This window comes from Oryctolagus cuniculus, chromosome 10 (genome assembly GCF_964237555.1).
Source record: "Oryctolagus cuniculus chromosome 10, mOryCun1.1, whole genome shotgun sequence".
NCBI classification, from domain to species: Eukaryota; Metazoa; Chordata; class Mammalia; order Lagomorpha; family Leporidae; genus Oryctolagus; species Oryctolagus cuniculus.
Genome location: NC_091441.1, coordinates 28,506,010 through 28,533,167, shown reverse-complemented (window position 1 = coordinate 28,533,167; position 27,158 = coordinate 28,506,010). Strand labels below are relative to the sequence as shown.

General features: G+C 45.5%; 1 protein-coding gene across 5 annotated transcripts in view; it reads right to left on the bottom strand.

Annotated features, from left to right (window-relative positions):
* Positions 1-27,158, bottom strand: part of DYM (dymeclin) — a 374,546-nt gene that overhangs the window by 308,066 nt on the left and 39,322 nt on the right. For 4 of the 5 annotated variants that reach the window (XM_051851233.2, XM_002713527.5, XM_070050191.1 and 1 more), the window contains exons 3-4: positions 8,408-8,460; positions 834-927 (exon numbers count right to left, since the gene is read on the bottom strand). In XM_051851233.2, the coding sequence (XP_051707193.1) occupies positions 834-927; positions 8,408-8,460 (147 nt within the window). Of the gene's footprint in view, positions 1-833; positions 3,513-4,665; positions 7,402-8,407; positions 8,461-27,158 lie in introns of those variants that run through there. The other variant, XM_070050192.1, reaches the window with a different exon arrangement.

Here is a 27,158-nt window from a genome sequence, read left to right as displayed (position 1 = left end):
GTCCAAGACTTCAACCATTTTGCCCACCACTGATAACACTAGAACAACCCCGTGTCCGGTAACCATCCAAGAATGACTAGTGTGGTGTCTGTTACACTGCAGGCCACATTTCATTCTGCATATTTCACAGGATGATTCTACTTTACTGATGCCTACAGCAGTGACTGCTCTTTGTTCCTTATCGCTGTCCCACATAAAGGTGATTTTTTTAAAAAGCTTAAAAAAAAAGCCCAAAAATTTAATGGTAATGTAAAGAGAATATATGCAACTATACAAGCAAAATTTTAAATGAGGCAACAGCAGCACAGTACAATATTTGTTACTGGAACTAACTACCTGAACTCACAAGAAAAACTAATAAATTTGGTATAGTCTGATTAGAAGCAAGGCAATGAGCAATCATTTTAAGATACTTCCATCTAAAAATAGTTTTTAAAAAATGCTTGAAGAACAAAAAAAGGGTCAATTTTCCATTCAACAGAATATGAAAGAATTAAAAGCAACAGATGTGGAATGAAGCAACAGTCAAACTGTCACTACTTAAACCAGAAATGATCAGCAGTGATAATGGCGGAAATTACCTTTTTTAGAATAACGACATCACCACTAATCTTCTTAAAGAACATATTTCTAAAGAGTGTCCAAAATGCTGAAACTGAACAAATTCCAGAACTTAGAATTCCACTGAAGTGACTGAGAACTGAACTGAAATTGCTCTTTACCTTTTTTCTCTTAATAATGAGAATAATTCCCTTACAGTTTTAAAAAAAAAAATTTCATCAAGAAATAAAAATATTCATGTAGTTAACTATAAAGCAAATTGGCCAGCTTACTTCTGACATTCTGCGGAAAGTTTTAGTTCTTTGGTTCTAGAAAGGAAGACCTTAATTAGTGCACCAAGATTTCCTGTTCGAGGATTGTTTTCAACTGCAAGAGAAGAAAAAGATTGAAAAAGTTAAAATCAGAACTGAAGTCAAAGTGAGCATACCCCACCACTTAGGAAAACAGATGTCAAATGGAAATCACGCACAGCCAGCCTTCCTGGGACTTGGACACCTGGTTAGGGAAATAAGAAATGAGGGCTACCGCTGCTCTTCATCTGAATTCTGACATCAAAAAATGATCTGCAAAATGAAAACAGGAGAAAGTGGCCATCTCATCTCAGAATCCAAAATTGTAAAGGAAAGATGTCACAATTAACAGACATAGTACTCAAGGCCAACGCTGTGGTGTAGTGGGTAAAGCCGCCGCCTGCAGTGCCAGCATCCCATATGGGTGCCGGTTTGAGTCCTGGCTGCTCCACTTCTGATCCAGTTCTCTGCTATGGCCTGGGAAAGCTATAGAGGATGGCACAGGTCCTTGGGCCTCTATACCCGCAAGGGAGACCTGGAGGAAGCTCCTGGCTTTGGATCAGAGCAGCTCCAGCCATTGCAGCCATCTGGAGAGTGAACCAGCAGATGGAAGACCTCTCTTTCTCTCTCTGCCTCTGCCTCTCTGTAACTCTGACTTTCAAGTAAATAAATAAAATCTTAAAAAAAAAATGACATACTACTCAATCTGCACATGTACATCTTTCTCTTTAGAAAAGCAGACATTTAGAAAAAACTCAAAAATTAATCATCTATGTCCCTGGTACACAGAGTGTAATAAATGCAAAAATCTGTTCAGATCATCACAAATGGTTCCCATGAAAAATAGAGGTTTACACATAAAGTAAAGTGGCTAGAGGGAGAGCTATCCAGAGTCAAAATTCTAAAGAATTTGCCCACAAATTTGTAAAGCTTAAAAAGTAGGCATTTCAACAAAGCTAGCCTAAGAATGGAGAGAAGACTGTAGGGGAGGTGGAAGTTTCCAGAGCCAGGTCTGTCGTTAGCTGGATACAGGACCTCAGACAGACCACTTTACTTCTCCAGCCTCTGTTTTCTTACCTGTAAAAGAAGCAACAGCTAAATACTGAACAACATACACCAAGTGCTTTACACACATTGCCTCCTTAAATCCTCAGAAAAACCCTGTGAGAGAAGCACTAACATGAATTCCACCTTCCAGATTCTTCCCTGCTCAAGAACACATCCTGGTGGCCAGTGTTGAGGCAGGTGTAGTGTAGCGGGTAAAGCAACTGCCTGCGATGCAGCATCCCATATAGACGCTGGCTTGTGTCCCCGATGCTCCACTTCCGACACAGTTCCCTGCTAATGGCCTGGGACAAGCAGCAGAGAATGGCCCAAGTAGCTGAGCCTCTGCCACCCACGTAGGAGACCCAGAAGCTCTTGGTTCCTGGTTTTGGCTTGGTCCAGCCATGGCCAATGTGGCCATCTGTGGAGTGAACCAGCAGACGGAAGGTCTCTTTCTCTCTCTCCCTATCACTCTTCCAAATAAATAAGAAAAAAGAACATATCCTTATCTACCTTCAAACCCTTGACTCTAAAGCTATGTTCCACCAATCCCTATAATCAAGGAATTGAACTTAATGAACTGAAAAGTTCTATCAGGTTGCAGAGCAGGTCATAGGAGCACAGAAGTTAAGAATTCATCAGAAGGGAGAGACTGCTTAGTCAGAACCTTTCATTTTACTGATGAAGAAAGGGAATGAAAAAGGTTATGTTGTTCAACCCAAAGTCAACAATATATTCGTGACAAGTGCACAGTCTTTTTCCCGTAAGCTGGTTTTCAAAATCTAAAATATCAGAATTCTGATATTTCTCTTTCGAAACATGTTTTTAACTGTTTTGAAAACCAGAAATGCAAACACTCAAAAGCACACTGGCCTGTGCTGCCAGGAGAATTCATTTTTATGCAGATCTGGGAATCATATATTTGAACATTTTGAAATACATCAAAGGTTTGAAAAGATGGAGTTCTCCAGAATATTTTTTTTGAAATCTAGGTCTACTCTTCAGCTGCCAAGTTACCAGAGGTCTACCTGCTGGATCTGTGTTCTTGTTACAGGTTCAGAGTCAATGCAAGTAATGGTTTAACAGTCTCACAGGGGAAAAAGAAAAAAAAATGTTGTAGCATCTTGCTATTCCAAGTGTGGTTCACGGACTAGCAGCAACTAGCAACTAGCTGGGAGCTTCTTGGAAGTTCAGAATCCCAGAATCCCCCTTGCAGCAACTGAAGTCGAAAAGTGCTTCCCGAGGTTTCACAAGCCTTCCAGTCACCCAGCATTCATATTAAAATGATGATTCCACATGCAAGCAAGTGTGTCCTGAGAGTCTTCACCTATAGCAGTCTCCCAGCTGATGCCCACTGCTGCCCGCTGGAGAACCTGCTGTGAACAGCAAGGCACAATGTTTGCTGTTAAGTTAGAGGAGTTTCTGTCCAGTTCTTATCATCAAAAGTAGGTATGTGGGCAAGCACTGTGGCACAGCAGGTGAAGCGTCCTCCTGCAATGCCAGCATCGCATATGAGTGCACCAATCTGAGTCCTGGCTGCTCTGCTTCCCATCCAGCTCCCTGCTAATGTGCCGGGGAAAGCAGCATAAGATGGTCCAAGTGCTTGGGCCCCTGCACCTGTATGGGACACCTGGATAGAGTTCCAAGCTCCTAGCTTCCACTTGGCCTAGCCCTGGCCATTGCAGCCATTTGGGAAGTGAATCAATGGATGGAACATTTCTGTTAGTCTGCCTTCCAAATAAATAATAAATAATTCTTTTTTTTTTTTTGAAAGGTTTATTTATTTATTTGAAAGGCAGAGTTACACAGAGAGAGGAGAGGCAGACAGAGAGAGAGGTCTTCTATCTGATGGTTCACTCCCCATATGGCTGCAACGGCTGGAGCTGTGCCAATCCAAAGTCAGGAGACAAGAGCTTCTTCCAGGTCTCCCACGTGGGTGCAGGGGCCCAAGGATTTGGGCCATCTTCTACTGCTTTCCCAGGCCATAGCAGAGAGCTGGATCGGAAGTGGAGCAGCTGGGACTAGAACCGGCACCCATACAGGATGCCGGTACTTCAGGCCAGGGCGCCACAGCGCCGGCCTCATAAATAATTCTTTTAAAAAATTATTTTAAAAAAAGCAGAAAAATAAGAAAAAAAATTTAAAAACTAGATAAGTGATTAGATACTGTTAGTGTTTCACTTTGAAATGAAAATAACGTATTCCTCCTTCAAGCTTTAAGTGTACTTTACTGAATGAATACCCTGAAATTTCAGGATAACTTTTCTAAAAAGTTAATATTTTCAGGGCCAGCACTGTGGTAGAGCAAGTTAAAGCCCCGGCTTTAACTGCAGCACCGCATCCCATATGGGCACCGGTTTGAGTCCTGGTTGCTCCACTTCCCATCCAGCTCCCTGCTAAAGCACCTGGGAAAGCAGTGGAAGATGGCCCAAATCCTTGGGCCCCTGCACCTGTGTGGGAAACCCGGAAGAAGCTCCTGGTTCCTGGCTTTGGATGGGCTCAGCTCTGGCCATTTTAAGACTGAACCAGAGGATGGAAGAACTCTCTCTCTCTACACCTCTCTGTAACCCTCTTTCAAATAAAAAAAATAAATCTTCAAAAAAAAGTTGAGTATTGGGGCAGGCACTGTGGCATAGCAAGTAAAGCCGCCACCTGCAGTGCCAGCATCCCATATGGGTGCTGGTTTGAGTCCCAGTCCACTTCTGATCCGGCTCCCAGCTATGGCCTCGGAAAGCAGTGCAAGATGGCCCAAGTGCTTGGGTCTCTGCACCCTCGTGGGAGACCTGAAAGAGGTTCTAGCTCCTGGCTTCAGATTAGCCCAGTTCCAGCCGTTGTGGCCATCTGGGGAGTAAACCAGCACGTGGAAGACCTTTCTCACTGTCTCTCCCTCTCACTGTCTATAACTCTACCTCTCAAAAAAATAAAATCAAATCTTTTAAAAATATGTCATTTAGCTACTGTAAATCAAAAGAAAATTCTGAAACAAACTAAGCTGAGGCTAATATGATCTCAACCACCATTCAGAATCCCAGCTTCACAACCCTGGTTCATGCAGCAGCCCCTTTGTTACTGCGTGATTCCACAAGTAATCATTTGATTTACGAATGGTTAGCTAATTAAACACAAACCAATTCTGTGTTGTTGGAAGCAGCAACCAGATGGGTGGGATCAAGGCTTGCGTACCTCTCTGATCCACTCATCAGGGGTTTACTGAGCTGCTCATCCACGCCCGCACCGTCACAGGCAGCAGGGAGGTACAGAGCAGAAGTCTCAGGCCTCACGAAGCCTACATTCCAAGGCAGCAAAAAAGTTTCCACAGCACTTTTTGAGAAGATGGAAATCAGATAAGTAAATTAGTAAAATTAAATATGCTCGATGAAGAGCAGATGTGTAGCCTGGCAGTTAAAGCTCAGACGCCCACATCCCAAATCAGAGTGCCTGGCTTTGATCTCCAGCTCCAGCTTCCTGCCAGTGCAGACACTAGGGGGCAGCAGTGACAGCTCAAGTGGCTTGGTTCCCGCCACACAGGCGGGCAGACCTGGATTGCATTACCAGCTCCTGGCTCTTGGCTCAGGCTCCCCTTCTGCCCCAGCCTAGCCCAGGCCACTGAGAACATTTAGGGAGCAAATCAGCAGACAGGCATTCTCTGCCTTTCTGTGTATCTGTCTCTGTCTCTGCTTCTCAAATAATTTTTAAAAAATGTTCAATGATTTAAAAAAACAAGACCTTATGGTAGAATCAGGATTCCAAATGATCTCAGTGGATGAAACAATGGACTGTATTGAGCCTGACGTTAACCGGTAAAAATGAAGTGCTGTGGTGAAGCCACACGGGCTTCAAGAGACGGAGCAGCAACGGGACCCTGGCAGGAAGGCAGACAAGGGTTGACAGAATCTGCCAGAGTTCAAATCACAGCGTGAATGACGCTATTTACATAAAACTACTTAAGCCCATGCACAGAGAATGCTCTGAAAACATCTTATACAAAAGGTTGGCAGAACTAACTGATGTTTAGCATGGACGGTTTTTATTTTAGCTATATCACTGTGTTGGAATTGTTGGCTATTAATGAGTATCGTGTTTTGCTGTTCCCAAGCATACTTTTAATGACACATCTCCAATACAATGTCAACTGGAAAATGTAGATTAAAGTATTTACGGATGTATGTGTGTGCCGTGGGTCTATGATTCCCATGTGGGAGACCCGGAAGAAGCTCCTGGCTCCTGGCTCCAGATCAGCTCAGATCTGGCCATTGCAGCCATTTGGAGAGTAAATCAGCAGACACCTCTCTCTCTATTTCTCTCTGTAACTCTGCCTTTCAAATAAATATAATAAATCTTTAACAACAACAATAACAACAAACAACTCCTGTGCTGATATCATTATTATATACAAGTGGGTTTTTTAAAAAAAGATTTATTTATTTATTTGAAAGATGCAGAGAGAGAGGCAGAGAAAGAGAGAGACAGAAAGAGAGGTCTTCCTTACACCTGTTCACTCTCCTCCCCAATTGGCCGCAACAGCCAGAGCCGCGCCAATCCGAAGTCAGGAGCTAGGAGCTTCTTCTGGGTCTCCCATGCGGGTGCAGGGGCCCAAGGACTTGGGCCATCTTCCACTGCTTTCCCAGGCTGTAGCAGGGAGCTGGATTGGAAGTGGAGCAGCCAGGACTTGAACCGGCACCCATATGGGATGCTGGCACTGGAGGCAGCAGCTTTACCCACTACACCATAGTACCGGCCCCATATGCAAGTGTTTAATTTTCAGCACTGGGTGTTTTGTTTTGTTTTCAATTTTTAACATAGCATTTTCATACATATGGGGCACAGTACGATTCAACACCTGTGTACAGAGTGTAACGATCAAATCAAAATCAGCAGCAGCCCCATCTCCTCAACATTCACCATGTCTATGGCTGGGCACCTTCAGGCTCTTCTTTTCTAGTTACTTTGAAACAAACCACAGAGGCCACATGGTTTTTGAAGGCCAGTTCTATTTAGCACAACATTTTCTAATCTCTGGATGTAATTCAAGGTAACTACTATAGTAACCCCTCTATCGTTACCAACCTAGCTTGCTTTTAAAAACAAAAAGACTGGGGCTGGTGCTGAGGCACAGCAGATACAGCTGCCGCCTGTAGTGCCAGCATCCCACATGGGCACCGATTCGAGAACTGGCTGCTCCACTGCCGACCCAGCTCTTTGCTATGGCCTGGGAAAGCAGTAGAAGATGGCCCAAGTGCCTGGGCCCCTACACCCGTGTGGGAGACCTGGAAGAAGCTCCTGGCTCCTGGCTCCTGGCTTTGGATCAGCTGAGCTCTGGCCGTTGCAGTCATTTGGGGAGTGAACCAGCAGATGGAGCACTTCTCTCTCTTTTTCTTTCTCTCCCTCTCCCTCTCCCTCTCTCTCCCTCTCTCTCTCTCTCCCCCTCTCTCTCTCTCTCTCTCTCTCTCCCCCTGTCTCTCTGTAACTCTGCCTTTCAAATAAATAAATAAATCTTTAAAAAAATAAAAAGACCAGATTGTATCAGGCTGTCTCAGGCAAAGTCACTGAGGTGGGCGTGACTCGCGCCACTGCCCTGGAGCTTGCCTAGAGAACGTGACACAAGAAAAGAACACGGCCATCTCTTGCTATAGTCCCAGGCATGCTAGACACAGCATCTCTAATTTCCAAAGCAGCGATGCAATGAAAGGGTAAGTATCTGCATTTTTAAAAGCACCTACACTCCTTTCCAATTGCTACCAACTTGAAAGTAAACCATGTGAGAAACGAGGCCTGAAAAAGGTACCATTCATCTAAATAAGTGGTGAATGATGAAAGATGCCGTGCTGGGTACTTCACATAATCTGGTATTTTTTCCTTTCAAATATCCTATAAAACAGTTCTTCTTTATCTCAGTTTGGATGAGGAAGTTAAGGTTCAGCTAACAAGTAGCAGAGTTAAAATTATGATCAAAAAGTCATTACACTAGAGAAGACTCATAATATATAAGGGGGCTTAAAAACTTTGTAGAAAACTTGAAGTAGAGCATAATGTGAATTTTCCATTTAGTTTTTGAAACCCCTTCATGTTTTTCTAATGTGTTTTAATGAAAAGATAAGCATTTTGGTTAACATAGTCAACAACAGCATATACAAGTACGTTTTTCAGGGCAGCTGGCAACTGCAGATTGAATGGCCTTGTGTTCTATATGTACTGTCCATGCAACTACAAAACCAACTTAACAGCTTGATTTTTCCTCAGTATTTCAAAATTCACAAACAGAACAAGCTGACATAGCCATAGCTTAGCATGACCCATTATTATTACAGCAAGTACAACCAAGTGTGTGTCTCATACCTATTGACTGGATGGTACAGTCTAGCAGCATCAACGAGCATCATGGACAGAAACAATCATTATTAACTATTATCATGCATGATGCATCAAGATGATACATTACTTCATCGAAAAAATGCCCTCTACATACACAAGCATATAGTACACACACAGAAAACACACTTCTTCCCTCTTACCTAAAGATCTGCAGACTGAAATGGTTGCCTCCTCCAAGAGCTTCAACTCAGTACTGGACAAACAAAAGGAGAGAGGGAATTAGTAATATAACACTAGCACAAATGCACACTAAGCAGTTAGAGGAATATACATAAGTAAGAGAAAAGTACAAGTCTTGGCAAAAATGTGGAAAAGTGTGACTCGTCAGTACCTTGTTCTGAAGGGAGGAGAGAACTTTCACTTTGATTATGGCCTTGTCTAAATAAGATCGGAGTTCGTGAACTCAAGAGGCTTCCATAGCCTTGGCAGCTCATGACAAGAGTCTCAGATGATTATTGATGTCATCAATAAGAGTGTCAATTGTTAAATCAACAATAGGAGTCACTGTACACTTGTACATGTAGGACCTCTGCCCTTAATGTGTTGTACTATGTGAATTAATGGTAAAACTACTACCCAAAGAGTACTCCATACTTTGTGTGTCTTTGTGGGTGCAGTCTGTTGAAATCTTTACTTAGTATATACTAAGCTGATCTTCTGTATATAAAGATAATTGAGAATGAATCATCATGAAGAATGGGATGGGAGAGGGAGTAGGAGATGGGATGGTCGCAGGTAGGAGGGAGGTTATGGGGGGGAAAGCTGCTATAATTCAAAAGTTGCACCTTGGAAATTTATATTTATTAAATAAAAGTTGAAAAGAAAAAAAAAAGAAAAGTGTGACTCTTGTTCATGGCTAGTAGACATGACAAATGGTGCAGCTGCTACGGAAAAAAACATGGGATCCAAAAAATTAAAGCAAATTACCATATGACCCAGAGATTCCACTTTGAGGTATAAACCCAAAAGAAATGAAAGCAAGGCCTTGGAGACATAGTTGTAGACTCAAGTTCATAATCACAGTAGCCAAAATGTGGAAGCGACCCAAGTGTCCCCGGGGAGACAAATGGATAAAAACATAGCACGAGCTTACCATGGAATATTATTTAGCCTTAAAAACAAAGGCAGTTTTGACCCTCTGCAACACAGATGAACCTTGACGACATCATGCCAAGTGAAGTAATAAGTCCGTCCCAAAAAGATAAAGACTGCATGATTCCTCTTGTGTGCAGTGCTTAGCATAGTGCAATTTGTAGAGACAGAAAGTAGAACGGCAGTTGCCAGGGGCTGGCAAGAGGAGACTTGGTGTTTAGGAGGACAGAGTTTCAGCTGGCAGAGATGAAAAAGTTCTGGAGAGGGGTGGGGTGATGGCTACAGAACAGTGTGCATGTATTTGATGCCACAGTACTCTACACGTAGAAATGGTCAAAACGATAATTATCATGTTGTATACATTTCACCACAACTTTTTCTTAAAGTGCATTCCAATTCCACTTCAACTTCTTCCCAGATATATGACCCTGGGCTGATTTCTTATGTCTTTATTTCCTCACACATAAAAGAGAACTAATAAAAGTGCCTTCAAAAAGTTGCTGTGTGTGTGCCCTCAATAAATGACAGCTACTACCACTTGCAAGCTGTAATGCTTCTTCCTAGTGGATAAGTTAAAATACTGTCTCACATTTGTATAGCCCTGTAAATGTCTTGAAGCATTTTCAAATTTATTAGTGCGTTTAAATCCCATGAACATATCTTCCAATGAACAGGACAAGGCCTATTTTTATAGATAAGCAAACTGAGGCTTCCAAGGAGTCGAACATTTCAATAATCAGAGGTCTGAGAAGAATAAGAATCAGTTTTAGTGCCTGGGGAGGGGCTGGCAGTGTGGTGCAGCAGGTGAAGCCACCACCCGCCACGCCAGCATCCCATATGGGCACAGTTCAAGTCCCAGCTGCTCCACTTCTGATCCAGCTCCCTGCTGATATGCCTGGGAAAGGCAGCAGAAGATGGTCCAAGTGTTTGGGCCCCCACCACCCATGTAGGAGACCTGAATGAAGCTCTTGGCTCCTAGCTCCAGCCTGGCTCAGCCCTGGACGCTGCAGCCACTTGGGGAGTGAACCAGCAGATGGAAGACTTCTCCTTCTGTCTGTCTCTCCCTCTCTCTATGTAACTCTGACTTTCAAATAAATAAACATTTTTAAAAAATGAGAGAAAAGAAAAGCAAGCCATAAGCATTAAATTAAGGCTTTTGACAAGAAATTTTAGAAAAACTGAAAAAATTGACTGCTTCTACCCAGTTCTGGAACTGTCCAACATGGTAACTGACCACCAGTACCAACATGTAGCTCAAGACCACTTAAAATGCAGCTACCCAGGGGCCGACCAGGTGCTGTGGTGCAGCAGGTTAAACCGCCTCCTGCACTGCTGCCATCCCATGTGGGCACCAGTTCAAGTCTCAGCTGATGCACTTTCGATCCAGCTCTCTGTTATGGCCTGGGAGAGCAGTGGAGGATGGTCCAAGTCCTTGGACCCCTGCACCCACGACCCGGAGGAGGCTCTTGGCTCTGGCTTCAGGTCAGTGCAGCACCAGCCGTTGTGTCCAACTGGGGAGAGAACCAGCGGATGGAAGACTTCTCTCTCTCACTATGTCTCTCTCTTTCTCTCTCTCTCTACCTCTCCTCTGTGTAACTCTAACTTTCAAATAAATAAATTAATATTTTTTTTAAAAGGAGAAACTCACGAGGTCAGTGGGCCCTGGGAAATTAAAAAAAAAAAAATGCAGCTACTCAAACTGAGATGTCCTAGAACACAAAATGCATCCCCGATTTCAAAGACTTCAAAAGGATATGAGAAATGCTTCATTATTAATTTTATATTGTGAAATAATGAGTGGGACATACTCGGCTATATAAATATATTATTAAAATTAATTTCACTTCACTTTTTCAATGTGGCTACTAGAAACCTTTAAATTATATATGTGGATCACCTTATATCTCTGTAAGACAGGGCTTCCAGAACCTGTCTCACAGCAATTACAGATTATTATGCGTATTATGCATAAGAAATCTTGGGGTCAGCGTGATGGCATAGCCGGTAAAGCCGTCACCTGCAGTGCTGGCATCCCATGCGGGCGCCGGTTCAAGTCCCAGCTACTGCACTTCCAATCCAGCTATCCAGCTCTCTGCTATGGCCTGGGAAAGCAGTAGAGGACAGCCCAAGTCCTTGGGCCCCTCCACCTGTGTGGGAGACCCAGAAGAGGCTTCTGGCTCCTGGCTTCAGCCAGCTCTGGCCATTGCAGCATTTGGGAGAGTGAATCAGTGGATGGAAGACCTCTCTCTCTCTCTGGCTCTACTTCTATCTGCTAACTCTTTCAAATTAATAAAATAAATCTTTAAAAAAAAAGATAAATACAATCTTTCAAACTTACATCTTTCCATTTACTCTAAGACTGAATCTTTTTGTACAAGATAAGCTGGAAATGGCCGTGAGGTCAAGCCTGTGGGCATCTAGCAGCTGCCCCTACACCAGCGTGTCTAGGGTGTCTGCCACATGCCCCTGGGCCTCTCCGCGCCGTCTACTGCCTCCCTGCCCTTCGTTCCATCCTCCTGGGCAACAGGTTTTGCTGGGCATGACCTCGCTTGGGCCTTAGCTGACTGGGTCTGGGAGAGACATCCACCCAAAAACAGGCCAAAGTCTCAGGGAGCCGGGAGCTGAGACGGAAAGACAGGCGTTCCATCCGCTGGAATCCGGCCGCACGGCTGGGGCTCACGGGAGCCATCCTCAGGCAGTGAGCAGCTGAGGCTCATGGGAGCCATCCTCAGGCAGTGAGCAGCTGAGACTCATGGGAGCCATCCTCAGGCAGTGAGCAGCTGAGGCTCATGGGAGCCATCCTCAGGCAGTGAGCAGCAGAGACAGCCAGGCAGTAAGAAAGAGCAGAAAGGAGCTTTGCAGGCAGCAGCAGGCGCAGGTGGAAAGGCCTCCCCGGGTTCCTCTGGCCTCCTGATTCTCGAGACCAGTTCTTCCTTTCTTCCTAAAACCCACGGTGGCTGTCGTATTGGATTCCAGGGAGGTCCTTGTCCCTTCATCACATCCTCCCCTCTTTCTAGCAAGCACCGAGTCAAGCTGATTCTTATTAATAACCAGGACATTTACAACTAAGAAAAAGTGGGGTCAGACTGCATAGTACACATTAGTAACTAGCGAGAAGGGGAACCACGGCATTGCATTCGTCCATCTTCTGACAAGAGGAAAGGAGCAAAGGAGCGTGATGAGCACCGTGAGGCTGGTACCCGGAACACGTGCATAATGCCCGTCTCACTGGCACTTCTACTTCTTCAGTCAATGATACCCTCAAGACTGGCTGGGACCAAGAGGTGCAGTGACAACCTTCGAACAAAGCCAGCGTGTTCGTTCAGCACACACTGCCTGGGAGCCCCCCACACACCAGGCTCTGGGAGACGCTGGCCCGCTCCAGCCCGCCATGAGGATTGAAGAGCCACAACAGACGGCTGCACTCGGGGGTGCGAAGATCAGGACCAGCCCTGTGTGTGAGCTCCAGGCATGTGCTCTCCATCTACTCTGAGAGGAATCCCCAGGGGCTCCCTGGAGGAGATACGTACTCTGTCCTGAGGGACCAACAGAAGTGAGGCAGGCAGACAAGAAGGAACAGCACCTGAGGCAGGGCATTGCAGGGAACCTGGCCTGTGCTGGGCGTGAAGGCAGAGGAGGACGCTCCCCGCTCCCTGCGGCAGCCAGGACGTCCGCTCTCTACAGACAAGCACTGCTGTCCCCTAGCGCGGCTCCGAATGATGGCCAATACAGTATCACCTCAAAGGGGGCTCATGCCAACAGTGAGGCGAGGTAGCACATCACTGCTTCCAGGAACCTTCCTGGACCACCTGCAACCAGGTGAGAAGCCCCTCGACCACAAAACTGGGTGCAGCACACTGAGGGCTCCTTGCTGCCCGTAGCACCCCAGCCTGGCCCTAAGCAGCCACTGGCAGAGTTCACTGGTGAGTGGATGCCACTGCAGACAGCCCCCCAAAACAACAGCAGTGCTTCTCCTCACCCTCCAGCTCGCAAGGCAAAGTCTGCCCCCACCTTTAAACTCTTGTGGAAGTACTCGAGAACATTTACTTGTCTCCAAGTGTAAAAGAAGACACCATCTGAAGCAGCCTGGTTTCTTAGGATCATTCCACCTCAGTTGGGAAGCACCCCCTGATGGTGAGGCAGCGGCACCTGCCATGGCGCCCTCAGGTCCCTCTGCCCGGGGTCTCCCCACAGGGCCACCATGGCAGGTAGCAGCACTCAGCATCTGGGGCAGAGGCGCCTGCAGTGCCCAGACTGCAAACTCCATGAGAGCAAGGCACTGTCTGGGTCCCCCATGCGCGCCCAGTGTGTCCGGGCCAGAAGTAAACAGCACCAGTGCAGGGAGGAGCCCTGGACGCTGCCTTGCGTGGTGTCGGCCACTGCTGCACTCCGACGCCTTGCTGATTCCTACAGAGCAGATCAGCCAAGGACGGCCCTGCCAAAACCAACACACTGATTGCTACAAGAGAATTCCTCTTCTCTCAGCCCTCTGTCCTCCGGCTTTCCAAACTTCTTGGGCCATCTGAAGAATAAGCGGCTTTCCCGCTTTCTTGATTTAGAGCTGTAATGAGGTGGTTAAGCAGCCGGGGTGCTTTGTAAGTGCTGCTGCCTGTCTCAGGCGTCCATGCCCCGTGCTGTTTCAGTTAAACAAATGAGCTCAGATGTTCTGGCAGCAGCAACCAACAAATCATCATTTGCAGTAAATAAAAGTAAAATGGCACTGCAAAAATAGGCTGGTGTTTCCAAGACAATTACAATTAGAAACTGAACGTTGTTCCTGAGGCCTGATCTGGGCACAGCAAACATGCCAAAGGGGACTCGAGGGCCGCAGTCGAGCAAGTCATCTAGAGTGTGACTCAGACTAGGTCCATCAGCACCACAGTGTACTCAGATTAGGTCCATCAGCACCACACAGACGACTTCCTCTTACGGTTCACCTGAACTGCAGACTTCAGGTCAAGCTGAACACTGTCAGCAATGAGAGATTCAGAATAAGTTTGTTTTTAAGGTTTATTTATTGGGGCCAGCGCTGTGGCACAGTGGGTTAATGCGCCCTGGCTTGAAGTGCCGGCATCCCATGTGGGTTCCAGTTCAAATCCTGGCTGCTCCACTTCCGATCCAGCTCTCTGATATGGCCTGGGAAAGCAGTAGAAGATGGCCCAAGTGCTTGGGCCCCTGCACCCATGTGGGAGGCCCAGAAGAAGCTCCTGGCTCCGGATCAGTGCAGCTCCAACCATTGCAGCCAACTGGGGAGTGAACCACCGGATGGAAGACTCTCTCTCTCTGCCTCTCCTCTCTGTGTAACTCTGACTTTCAAATAAATAGATATTTTTAAAAGATTTATTTATTTACTTGAAAGGCAAAATTATAGAGAAAGAGAGGGAGAGACAGAGAGAGAAATCTTCCATCCACTGGTTCACTCCCCAAATGGCCACAATGGCCGGGGCTAGATCAGGCCACAGCCAGGAGCTTCTTCCAGGTCTCCTATGTGGGTGCAGAGGCCTAAGCACTTGGGCCATCTTCCGCTGCTTTCTGAGACACATCAGCAGGGAGCTGGATCAGAAGTGGAGCAGCCAGGACCTGAACCAGCACCCATAGGGGATGCCAGCATTGTAGTCGGCAGCTTCACTAGCTATGCCACAATGCTGGCCCCAGGGATAAATGCTTTAAAAGCAGTCCATCACTGTTAAACCTTTGCTACACAAAAACCAAACTCCAGAGAAAGAATCACATGGACCAACTGGCCAGGTGTGGCGCTATCTGAAGCAATCCCTTTTATATGATAGTTTATCAGGTGCCTTCTTGTCAAAGCTCGGCCACACTAGCGCTGTGGCAGCAACATAAACAGATGCAGCCACAGAAGTCTCGTTGTGCTAGTGACATCCCAATGCACACCAGGTGCCTAAGGGACTGGAGAGCTGTGCCCAACAAGCACTCACTCACACGCAAAACCCCTCAAACACCTTCAGGCATTTCCTCTCGGTTTTAGGAACCTTCATTTGGCTTCTGAAGATAAGTCAGCCAGGAAGTGGTTATTAAGATTTCCGCAACTGAGTATCTCACTTCCCATGTTGGATCACTCTCCCCTTTATTTACTCCATCAGTTAGCGTTAGCAGGTACTAGACTTGTCTATGTGCTCCCTTTGACTCCCAGTCCCTTCACCATGACAGAATGGCAGATGTCCTAAATAGCACTCTGGCCTCAGAATCAGCCCTAAAGGCATTCGGAGCTGGCTGAAAAGCTCATGAGAGTATTTCAGGCATGGAAAGCCAAAACACTCTGGCAAAAGATCTCTGCGAGTGAGATCCCAGTGGAAAGAACAGGTCATCAAAGAAGGAGGTACCTTTCTCTGAAGGGAGGAGAGAACCTCCACTTTGACTATGACCTTGTCTAAACAAGATAAGAGTCGGAGAACTCAGAGGGCTTCCATAGCCTTGGAAACTCATGACTGGAGCATAGGGAGATTACTGATGCCATAGACAGGAGTGTCAATTGGTAAAGTCAACAACAGGAGTCACTGTGCACTTACTCCTCATGTAGGATCTCTATCCTTAATGTGCTGTACATTGAGATTTAATGCTATAACGAGTACTCAAACAATATATTTCACTTTGTGTTTCTATGGGGGTGCAAACTGTTGAAATCCTTACTTAATGCATACTAAACTGATCCTCTGTAAAAAAAAAAAAAAAAAAAAAAAGAAGAAGAAATTATCAATTCCCAACTTGACTCTCACTGGGATTAAACATGACAATAGGTCTGATCTGATTTCATCATCATTTAAAAAAAATCATCTATTATTTTTCACTTTATGTTTCTGTGTGGGAGCAAACTGTTGAAATCCATACTTAATGTATACTAAGCTGATCTTCTGTATATTAAGATAATCGAAAATGAATCTTGATGTGAATGGAAGGGGAGAGGGAGTGGGAAAGGGGAGGGTTGTGGGTGGGAGGGACGGTATTGGGGGGAAGCCATTGTAATCCATAAGTCGTACTTTGGAAATTTATATGCATTAAATAAAAGTTAAAAAAAAAAAAAAAAAAAAGATTTCCGCAACTGCATAAGAAAGTTCTTAAATCTTACCACTGCCATTTCTGGGTTGTATTTTAAGTCCACTTAATATAGGCAGGGAGGCAGGTGGTGCTGTGGCATAGTAGGTAAAGCCATCACCTGTCGCTCCCCCTCTTCGTGGAGGAACGACACAGGACCCTGCGCTGTTCTTTCGTCTGCTCGGCCCTCCCCGGGTTTGCTGCTGGTTCTTCCCGGGTTGGCTACTATCCCTTCCACCTCCGTGGAAGGGCAGTTCCCCCTGGCCACATTCCCCACTTCCGCAGGGGAGCGGCACACCGCCGGCCGGCTTTCTCGGGGGCTGCACGGGTGTTCCTTCAGCTAGATGTTCCCCTTAGATGTTCCCCATAGATGTTCCTGGTGCATGCCGTCTCTCTCCTCCTTTATAGTCCTCCTCCGCCAATCCTAACTCGGCTGCCCACACGCCGAGTACGCTGCTCTCCTCCAATCAATAGCAAGTCCTACAGTTTATTAGTTGAACTGGAGGCAGCTGTGCGGAAGCTGTTTACTTCTCTCCCAGTGCCATATTGTGGGAGAGCAGATGCATAGAATAAGTCTTAATTCCAGTAACTCAGTCTAGTCCGGTTGCTCCCCACAATCACCTGCGACACCAGCATCCCATATAGGCACCTTCCAATCCAGCTTCCTGCTAATGGCCTGGGAAAAGCAGTGGAAGGTGGCCCAAGTGTTTAGGCCCCTGCAACTCACATGGGAGACCTGGATGAAGCTACTAGCTTTGGCCTGGCTCAGAGCTGGCCATTGCAGCCACCTAAGGAGTGAACCAGTAGATGGAAGATATCTATCTCTTCCCCTCTACCTCCCCCATAACTCTTTCAAATAAATAAATAAATCTTTAAAAAAAAAAAAAAAAGGGAGGCAGGGAGGTAGCTACTGAGGAAGAGCTGAGGTCAGTGCCCCACCCCTTCCCTGCACTGGAAAAGCACAGCTTCTGTTGTCACTTCCCTGCACAGAATGGCACCAGCTGAAAATAACCAATATGGCTGCTGGCTGTGCCAATGCAATGACCTTTAGCTAATTATAATGTCACTATAATAAAATTACCATGGCCAACACTATCACTCCCATCATGCATCTAGTGCCATGACACTTCTAAGGTACTGAAGCCCCACCCCAAACTCTACCCGCCTTGCTCTTTGAATATTTAATTAAGTCCCACCTTAGACACCACCCTCTAGGCTTCCAGGTCATATAAGGACAGCCCCAAATCTTACCAAGCGCAGCTCTTCCTTGAGCTTGCCTGTACTCCTTCAGTGTATATTTTTACTTTGCATGTAAATAAATCTTGCTTCTCTTCTAATCTACATCTAGTCTTTGAATTGCTTTTTATTTTTTTTTTAATTTTATTTATTTATTTGAGAGGTACAGTTACAAAGAGAGGGAGAGACAGAGAAAAAGGTCTTCCTTCTGCTGGTTCATTCCCTAAATGGCCGTAATGGTCAGAGCTGGGTCAGAAGCCAGGAGCTTCTTCTGGGCCTCCCACATGGGTGCAGGGGCCCAAGGACTTGGGCCATCTTCTACTGCTTTCCCAGGCCACAGCAGGGAGCTGGATGGGAAGAGGAGCAGCCAGGACTTGAACCGCGCCCATATGGGATGCTGGCACCGCAAGCAGTGGTTTAGCTCACTACACCACAGCGCCAGCTCTGAATTCTTCTTGTACTGGAGACAAAAGCCTGGACCCAGCCACCCCATAACATACCTGCTTCCTTACTTTGATTTCAGGAAGAGAATGTCCCTAAGGAGGAAGATGTCCTCCACCTTCCCCTCACATTCTCCATATGCATCTGTAAGAGCTTCTGCTACAAATTTCCAACAACGAATACCAATAATTAAGCCAAATTATTTCCAAGTTACATCTCAAATAATCAGTGTAATAATCCAGGCCTCTGCTGGGTCCACCAACAAACATCATGACAAAGTTATTGGGGAGTGTAGGTAGCAGAGCAGATTGGCAAGGTAAACAGCAAAAGAGTGAAAAATCTTAATACCATGATAGAGTTGGATTTTCTCCTGCATGTTTGAGGAGATTTCAAAAGGCTCACAGAAAATGGAATTAAAAGACAAATATTGGGACTGGTGCTGTGGTGTAGCAGGCCGCCATCTGCAGTGCAGGTATCCCCTGTGGGTGCCGGTTTGAGTCCTGGCTGCTCCATTTCCGAGTCAGCTCTCTGCTATGGCCTGGGAAAGCTTTAGAAGATGGCCGAGTCCTTGGGTCTCTGCACCCTGGCTTCAGATCAGTCCAGCTCCAGCCACTGTGGCCATTTGGGGAGTGGAAGACTTCTCTTTCTTTGCCTCTCTGTAACTCTGACTTTTGGATAAATAAACAAATTTTTTTTCTTAAAAAAAGGTATTCTGGTGCAAAAAATTTGAGATTCACGTTTTTTCCATAGTTCTTGTAAAGCTCTCTCATAATGAGGACCCATTACACACAAAATCAAAACCACACACTACTAATAAAACTCTTAAAAGCAGTAACAAGGTGCGCCAGGCATACAATGGTTAAATATCTGAACCTGGCTACAACCATCCCAATATTTTTTGCAAAAAAACAATAATAATAATTAGAACACCAACAGTAATGCTCCTATAGTGTAAATGGTAAAGCCCACCATGTGCTTGCAACAATCACTACATAATTAACCACTCCTGCCAAGCGTGTGGCCGGCGATTCAGATAAACAGTAACTAACTGTTACTAAATCAGAACACGGTCAAGGACATCATCTTAAGTTCATTTCAATTATATATCAGAATGAAATACTGGTAAGGAACGCCAGCAGCAGGCGTATGGACTGTCTCCATCCACGGAATTCACAGACTAGTCACTTTGGAAAACATATACCAAGTAGTTCTCAATTTAGCCACCACCACCAATGAAGGATTTCTAGTCTCGTGGCCCATTACTGAAAACGACGTGTGCCCCTGGTCTAACAGAAAGAATCCAGATTCTGAAGCTGCATGTTTGAGTTTCATATTCATATGACCTTGGCTGAATTTGAGAGTCTGTTTCCTCATCTGTGAAACTCTCCTCCCCCCGAAACTCACACATCAACAAGTACTGAGCTTTCAGCTACTTCTTAATGCACTGACAGGTAACTTACAGCCTTCCCGTCTTCCCCTCTCTGAGCTACACGGAAGTATATTCATTCAATAATTCTGAAAAGATGACACTTCTTTAAAGACTTTTTACTTATTATTTCATTGAAAGGCAGAATCACAGAGAGAGAGAGAGAGAGAGAGAGATCTACTATTTGCTGTTTCACTCCCCAGATGGCCGCTACAGCCAGAGCTGGGCCTGGGTGAAGCCAAGAGCTTCATCCGGTCTCCTGCTTGGGTGGAAGGAACCCAAACACTTGGCCCATCCTCTGCTGCTTTCCCAGGCCATTAGCAGAGAGCTGGGTTGGAAGTGGAACGGCCAGGACTCCAGGACTCCAACTGATGGGAAGCCAGTGCTGCAGGCAGCAGCTTAACCTGCAGTGCCACAGAGCCAGCCCCAAGGTTACCCATTTTGAAACAGTATCAGCGTGGGTCACAGAACTGCAGGTGATCTGCTTTGACTGTCGCAACCTGGATGCTTCCTTACACTGCAGTATAACCTTAGTGGATTACAAAGGAAATCTACATTCCTTCCATACCTAGCAGAACTTCTCAGTATTTAAGGAACTTCTATTTGTAGGATACTTTAGAGTTCACAAAGTTGCTCTGAACGCATCGTGTTGTACGACCCTCTCAACTGTCTTGTGAAAAAGGAACAGCGGATAGTATTTCTAGTCTACCCACTGTTAGGAGATAAAAGACTTAATTTTTTTTAAAGATTTATTTATTTATTTTAAGGTCAGATTAGAAGTGGCACCCATATGGGATTCTGGCACTGCAGGCGGCAGCTTTACCCGCTACGCCACAGCACCAGCCCAATAAAAGACTTTTAGGGGCCAGCGCCGTGGTGCAGCAGGTTAATGCCCTGGCCTGAAGCGCCCGCATCCCATATGGGCACCGGTTCAAGACCCAGCTGCTCCACTTCCGATCCAGCTCTTTGCTATGGCCTGGGAAAGCAGTAGAAGATGGCCCAAGCCCTTGGGCCCCTGCACCCATGTGGGAGACCCGGAAGAAGCTCCTGGCTCCTGGCTTCAGATCGGCGCAGCTCTGGTCATTGCAGCCAATTGGGGAGTGAACCACCAGATGGAAGACCTCTCTCTCTCTCTCTCTCTCTTTCTGCCTCTCCTCTGTGTAACTCTTTCAAATAAATAAATCTTAAAAAAAAAAAAAAAAGACTTTTAATGAAAACACTGATAAGTCAGAACAGAGACTTAAAACTGGATAATTTTTTAGAAAAGAAAATGATATTTTTTACTACTGTAAAAATGAACATGCTAAACCCACAGTAAGGGAATAGTGGCAACATCTGATGCTGATGAGAATGCAAAAACTCTGATCTTTCACACGTTGCTGGCGGAAATGTGAAATGCTATAGCCACTCTGCAAAACTGCAAAACCATATGGCAGGGCCCGCACTGTGGCAGAGGGGGTAATACCGCCACCTGCAGTACCCGCATCCCATTTGGGTGCCAGTTTGAGTCCTGGTTGCTCCACAGCTGATCCAGCTCCCTGCTAATGCACCTGAGAAAACAATGGAAGATGGCCCAAGTCCTTGGGCTCTTGCACCCACATGGGAGACCCAGAGGAAGCTCCAGGCTCCTGGCTTTGGCTTGGCCCAGACGAGGCCATTGTGGCTATTTAAGAAAAGAACTAGTGAATGAAGATCTTTTTCTCTCTCTCCTCTCTTGTTTCTCTGCTTCTCTGTAACAATTTCCAATAAATAAATAAATCTTTAAAAAAAAAAAATAGCAACTGGGGCCAGCACTGTGGCATAGTGGGTAAAGCCGCCGCATGCAGTGCCAGCAAGTTCAAGTCCTGGCTGCTCCTCTTCTGATCCAGCTCTCCGCCAAGGCCTGGGAAAGCAATAGAGGATAGTCTAGGTGTTTGGGCCCTTGCGCCTTCACGGGAGATCCGAAAGAGGCTCCTGGCTTCATATTGGCCCAGCTCTGGCCATTGTGGCCATTTGAGGAGTAAACCAGCAGATGCAAGACCTCTCTCCCTCTCTGCTCTCACTCTCTCTTGCCTTTGCCTCTCTGTAATTCTGCCTTTCAAATGATAAATAAATCTATATTAAAAAAAAAAAAACAGCAACTTCCCATAACTTAGGTTCACATAAAAAGTTGTACACAAATGTTCATAGCAACTTTATTCAACTCAGACAAAAAGTGGAAGCAACCCCAATGTTCCTCAGTGATTGAGTGGTTAGACAAACAGGGTACATCCACAACACTATGAGAGTACTCCTTAGCGATCCAAAAAGAATAAATTATTGAGACACAGCTTCAGTGGATCTCAAAGACACTATGTGAAGAGTCAGCCTCAGAATGTTACATACTGTGCAATTCCATTTACACAATAATGAAATAAAACTACAGAGATGAAAACCAATTAGTGGCTGCCAGGGTGAGATTTCGGATGCGGAGGAGAGGGCAGATGTGGCGTTCCTGGTGGGATGTTCTGTATCCTGGTTGTGCTGAGGACCTGAATCCACACACAGACAAACCTGCGCATCACACACAGACGAATGCACAAGCAACTCAACGCGGAAATCTCAACAAGTTCTGGGGACTGCAGCAATGTCAGCTTCCCAGTTTTGACTTTATACTGCAGTCATTTTTTAAATTTTTATTTACTTATTTATTTGAGAGGTAGAGTTATAGACAGTGAGAGGGACAGAGAGAAAAGTCTTCCATCGTTGGTTCACTCTCCAAACGACCACAACAGTGGGAGCTGGGCTGATCCAAAGCCAGAAGCCAGGAGCTGCTTCTTGGTCTCCCACACTGGTGCAGGGGCCCAAGCACTTGGGCCATCTTCTACTGCTTTCCCAGGCCATAACAGAAAGCTGGATCAGAAGAGCAGCAGCTGGGACTAAAACCAGTGCCCATATGGGATGCCAGCACCACAGGCAGAGGGTTAACCTACTGTGCCACAGTGCAGGCCCTTGTACTTCAGTCCTTATGCAAATGTCACAGTTAGGGTACACTGGGTGAAGGCTGTTAGGAAACTGTGCAGTTTTGGCAACTTGTTGCAAATTTAAATTATCTCAAAATAAGTTTAAAAAGTTAAACCATAAAAAGTTCTACAAACTTTGGGGGAGAGTGTTACAGAGAGAGGGACAGACCAAGAGAAAGGTCTTCCATCCACTGGTTCACTCCCCAAATGGCCATAATGGATGGAGCTGGGCTGATCTGAAGCCAGGAGCCAGGGGCTTCATCCAGGCCTCCCAGGCAGGTGCAGGGGCCCAAACATGTTGTCCATCTTCCACTGCTTTCCAAGGCCACAAGCAGGGAGCTGGATCAGAAGAGGAGAAGCCTGGACACAAACTGGCACCCACATCGGGAGGCTGGCGCCACAGGTGGAGGCTTTGCTGCACCACAGAGCTGGCCACAGTCAAATGGTTTTATAGCAGGCTTTCCCAAGTCTACAAACGTCAGATCATCTTCAGTGGCTGTGTGCCATTCCAGTACACACATGCAACACTTCTGTTTGTTTCTCCATTCTCCTTAGTGGTGGATGGTTAAGGGGTTAGCAACTCTCTGCAACTATAAACACTGCTATGGGGGCTGGTGCCGCGGCTCACTAGGCTAATCCTCCGCCTTGCGGCGCCAGCACACCGGGTTCTAGTCCCGGTCGGGGTGCCAGATTCTGTCCCGGTTGCCCCTCTTCCAGGCCAGCTCTTTGCTGTGGCCTGGGAGTGCAGTGGAGGATGGCCCAAGTGCTTGGGCCCTGCACCCCATGGGAGACCAGGAGAAGCACCTGGCTCCTGCCTTCGGACCAGCGCAGTGCGCTGGCCATTGGAGGGTGAACCATTGGCAAAAGGAAGACCTTTCTCTCTGTCTCTCTCTCTCACTGTCCACTCTGCCTGTCAAATAAATAAATAAATAAAGCTTCATTAAAAAAAAAAAAAAAAAGAAAAGAAAAAAAAAAAACCACTGCTATGAATGTCTTTATGCATATATCTTTCTACATCTATTCCTGAACTTCTTCCATTACCTCCTTAATATAAACTATAAATCCAGTTGTTAGACCAATGAATACTTCTGTTCTAATGAATATCACAAATTACATTTCAGAAAAACTTAATCAACTGCCCACCAAGGATACATAATTGTGGTTTATAAGCTCCCACATATTGCTAAATTGGCAACTGTAAATTCAGACCTTTTGACACAAAATCCAGTGATTTTTATGCTCAGATAAATGTTGTGATGACAGTAAGTAAGCAAAAGAACCTTTATCACAGTTACAGATTGTTTTCCCTCTAAAATGGCCTACCCAGGGCAACTTGGAGACCCCCTCCCTGTCCGCTGTGGCAAGAGGCTTTCTCACTTAAATAAATCTTGCTTTGTTCATTGTAAAAAATAAACAGGGGCCAGCGCTGTGGTGTAGCAGGTAAAACCTGCTGCAGTGCTGGCATCCCATATGGGCACCAGTTCGAGTCCTAGCAGCTCCACTTCCGATCCAGCTCTCTGCTATGACCTGGGAAGGCAATAGAGGATGGCCCATGTCCTTGGGCCCCTGCACTCGTGCGGGAGACCCAGGGGAGATTCCTGGCTCCTGGCTTTGGATTGGCACAGCTCCGGCCATTGCTGTCAATTGGGGAGTGAACCAGCGAATGGAAGACTTTTCTCTCTCTGCCTCTCCTTCTCTCTCTATGTAACTCCAACTTTCAAATAAATAAATCTTTTAAAAAAATAAACAAATAAACAAAATGGCCTATACAGAGAGCAATTCATACAGGGTATGATCTTCTATCAAAATATCATATCCTTTCACCATAAATTTCGAACAAATTCTATTCAATGTCACCTAAATTCTTCAGTTGCACCAGGTAGACCATTTTTGTATCAAATACCATGAAGGACATGCGTTGAGAGTGTACAACCTCTTTGAAAGCAAACTCTGAGTTACAATCGTCTGGCATAATCACTCCTGTTACGGTCTAGTGATGAGCACACAGAAAAAGTGAGCAAATATTCAGTAAGAAATTGTGCGTAATACTGCCCATTATACAGACAAGATGATCAACTGTATTAGCCACTTCAGCAGAAAAACGCCTCCAAATGCTAGTAGTCACAGTCAGGAGGTGATGGAAGAGAAACAACCCTGGCCAGCCTTGTTGGGGTGAGCTGCTGAGAGCCACACCCTCAGGGGACACCCTGTCATCAAGTCATGAAGGGAGGAGGGAGAAGACCAGAGCCCAGAGTGACAGCCAGGGGCCATCCATCAATCAGGAGAGTACCACTGTTAGATGTCAAGCAGTTTTCCAAAACTGACAAACAAAAAAGAACATTTGTTGGTAGGGGGAAAAAGTTACTTTCACATGAAGCCTGAAGTTCAAGAATTCAAGTTTCCACAATCAAAATAAACACACAGCACAGTCAGCTAATAAGCTAAGGTGTCCTGATAATCTACCTATACCACAGGAAAATAGGCAAGTTGTCCGGAATACCTCAGTCAACCCTAACAGGTCAGGCAGGCTATGGTTTGCAAGCAAAATACTCACAAGTGGAGGGAACAGAAGCAGGCACACTTAAGCCGATAACTGAATTCATCTGTGACCTCCATTTTGGAGCCCCAAGGCAGCCCCAGCAGGAACTGGGCCCTTTCAGTGTTTTTGATCATTCAGTGCTTTCTTCCTGTCAATTTTCTTTTCTTTTTTTTTTCCCCAACCCCCTTCCTCTTTCTTCTGTACCTGTGCACACCCTAGACTGTAAGTAACAGAAGAGGCCATGGATGGATACTGCCAGGCCCGGAGGCTAAAGAAAGAAAACACAAAGTTGAGTAATACACAGGCTTAAAAAGAGCCTGCCAACTGACTGTAGAACAACACAGCCTTTTTAGAAATGTCTTATTATCATGGTCTGAAGCAGAAATATTTGGCTCATATGTAAAATTTGACTTTTTAGAAGTTTTTTCTATAGTACAGAGAAAAATAATTTAATTAAAAATAAAAATTGCAGCTCAGTACACATCAATTAGCAGGATCTCACTGATTTGAAATCCACTAATTCAAAATTTGGGGCTATGCTGACCTCTGTGTTCTATTTTAAGTAAAGCAGGTTAAGAAGAAATGAGAGAATCTGGGGAAAGTATTGCTGAATCTATAACAGAAATGTTTTCAGGGGTGGGGTTGGCGTTGTGGTGCAGCAGGTTGAGCTGCAGCCTGCAACGCAGGCAATCCCAGATTCAAGTCCCGGCTGCTCTGCTTCTAATCCAGCTCCCTGGTAATGTGCTTGGGAAGGCAGCAGAAGATGGCCCAAGTGCTTGGGTCCCTGCTACCCACATGGGAGACCAAAACAGAGCTCCTGACTCCCAGCTTCAGCCTGGTCCAGCCCTGGCTGTTGTGGTCACTTGGAGAGTGAACCAGCAGATGGAAGATATCTCTCTGTCTCTGTTTTTGTCTCTCTGCCACCCTGCCTTCAAATAAACCTAAATAATCTTAAAAAAAAGTGTTTAAAGATGTTAACATATTAATTGCTGACAATAAATTTGAAATAACTTACATTTTGTATAGTTCTACAGACAGTATTCAAAGTTTTCACCTTAATATTTCACTTAACAAGTTGACTGACGGAATAGGAATATCCTCATTTTACAAGTGACAGAAACAGAGAGGCTAAGTACTTGTCCAACGTAACAATGCAAGAATAAACATATCTGACTTAGTTTAATACTTTCTGTAAGAATAATAATTTAATTTTTAAAAAATACTTAGAGAGGCACAGAGACAGGGATGGGCAGAGAGCTCCCATTCACTGGTCCACATGTATCAGATGCTCACAGCAGCCAGCGCTGGGCTAGGATGAAGCTGGGAACTCAGTCCAGGTCTCCTACAGAGGTTGTAGGGACCCAAGTACTTGAGCCATCACCTGCTGCCCCCGAGGGTGTGCATCAGCAGGAGGCTGGTGTCAGGAGCCACAGCCAGGAATCTACCAAGGCCACACACATTTTAACCCACGCTTTAACTGCTGTGCCAAATGCCTGCCCTGCTTCGGTTTTTTATTAAAACAAACCCATATAATATCAACCCAGCTACTTGTCATTTCTATACATACTTACAAGAAGCTGTGTGTCATGGTGCAGGCATCTGGCACAGCAATGAAGATGCCACCTGGGATGCCCACAGCTCATATCACAATGTCTGTGCTCAGGTCTCAGCTCAGCTCCACTTCCAGCTTCCTCCTAACGCACACCCTGGGAGCAGCAGGTGATGGCTCAAGACTTGGGTCCCTGCCACCCACATGGGAGACCCAGCTTGAGTTCCTGGCTCCTGGCTCCAACCTGGCCCAGCCCCAGCTTTTGTGGGCATCTGGGGAATGAACCAGAAGACGGAAGTTCTCTCTCCCTCTGTCACTCTGCCTTTCAATGTAAATGAATAAACAAGCTTTTAAATGTTAAAGTGTCACACTTGCAAGTTGTATTTGTTATAAAAATTTCTATCTGTGTTATAATAATGCAAAATTTGTGTGAATGGTAAAGAATTGGAATAAAACAGAAAAATTTAAACCTGATAAGGAAAGTGGTAAAATGACAGACAACTTTTCTGTAGCTGCTATGAAGTCATACACCAGAATTTGGTCAGGAAATTAAATTTTTAAGTTATTCATTGCC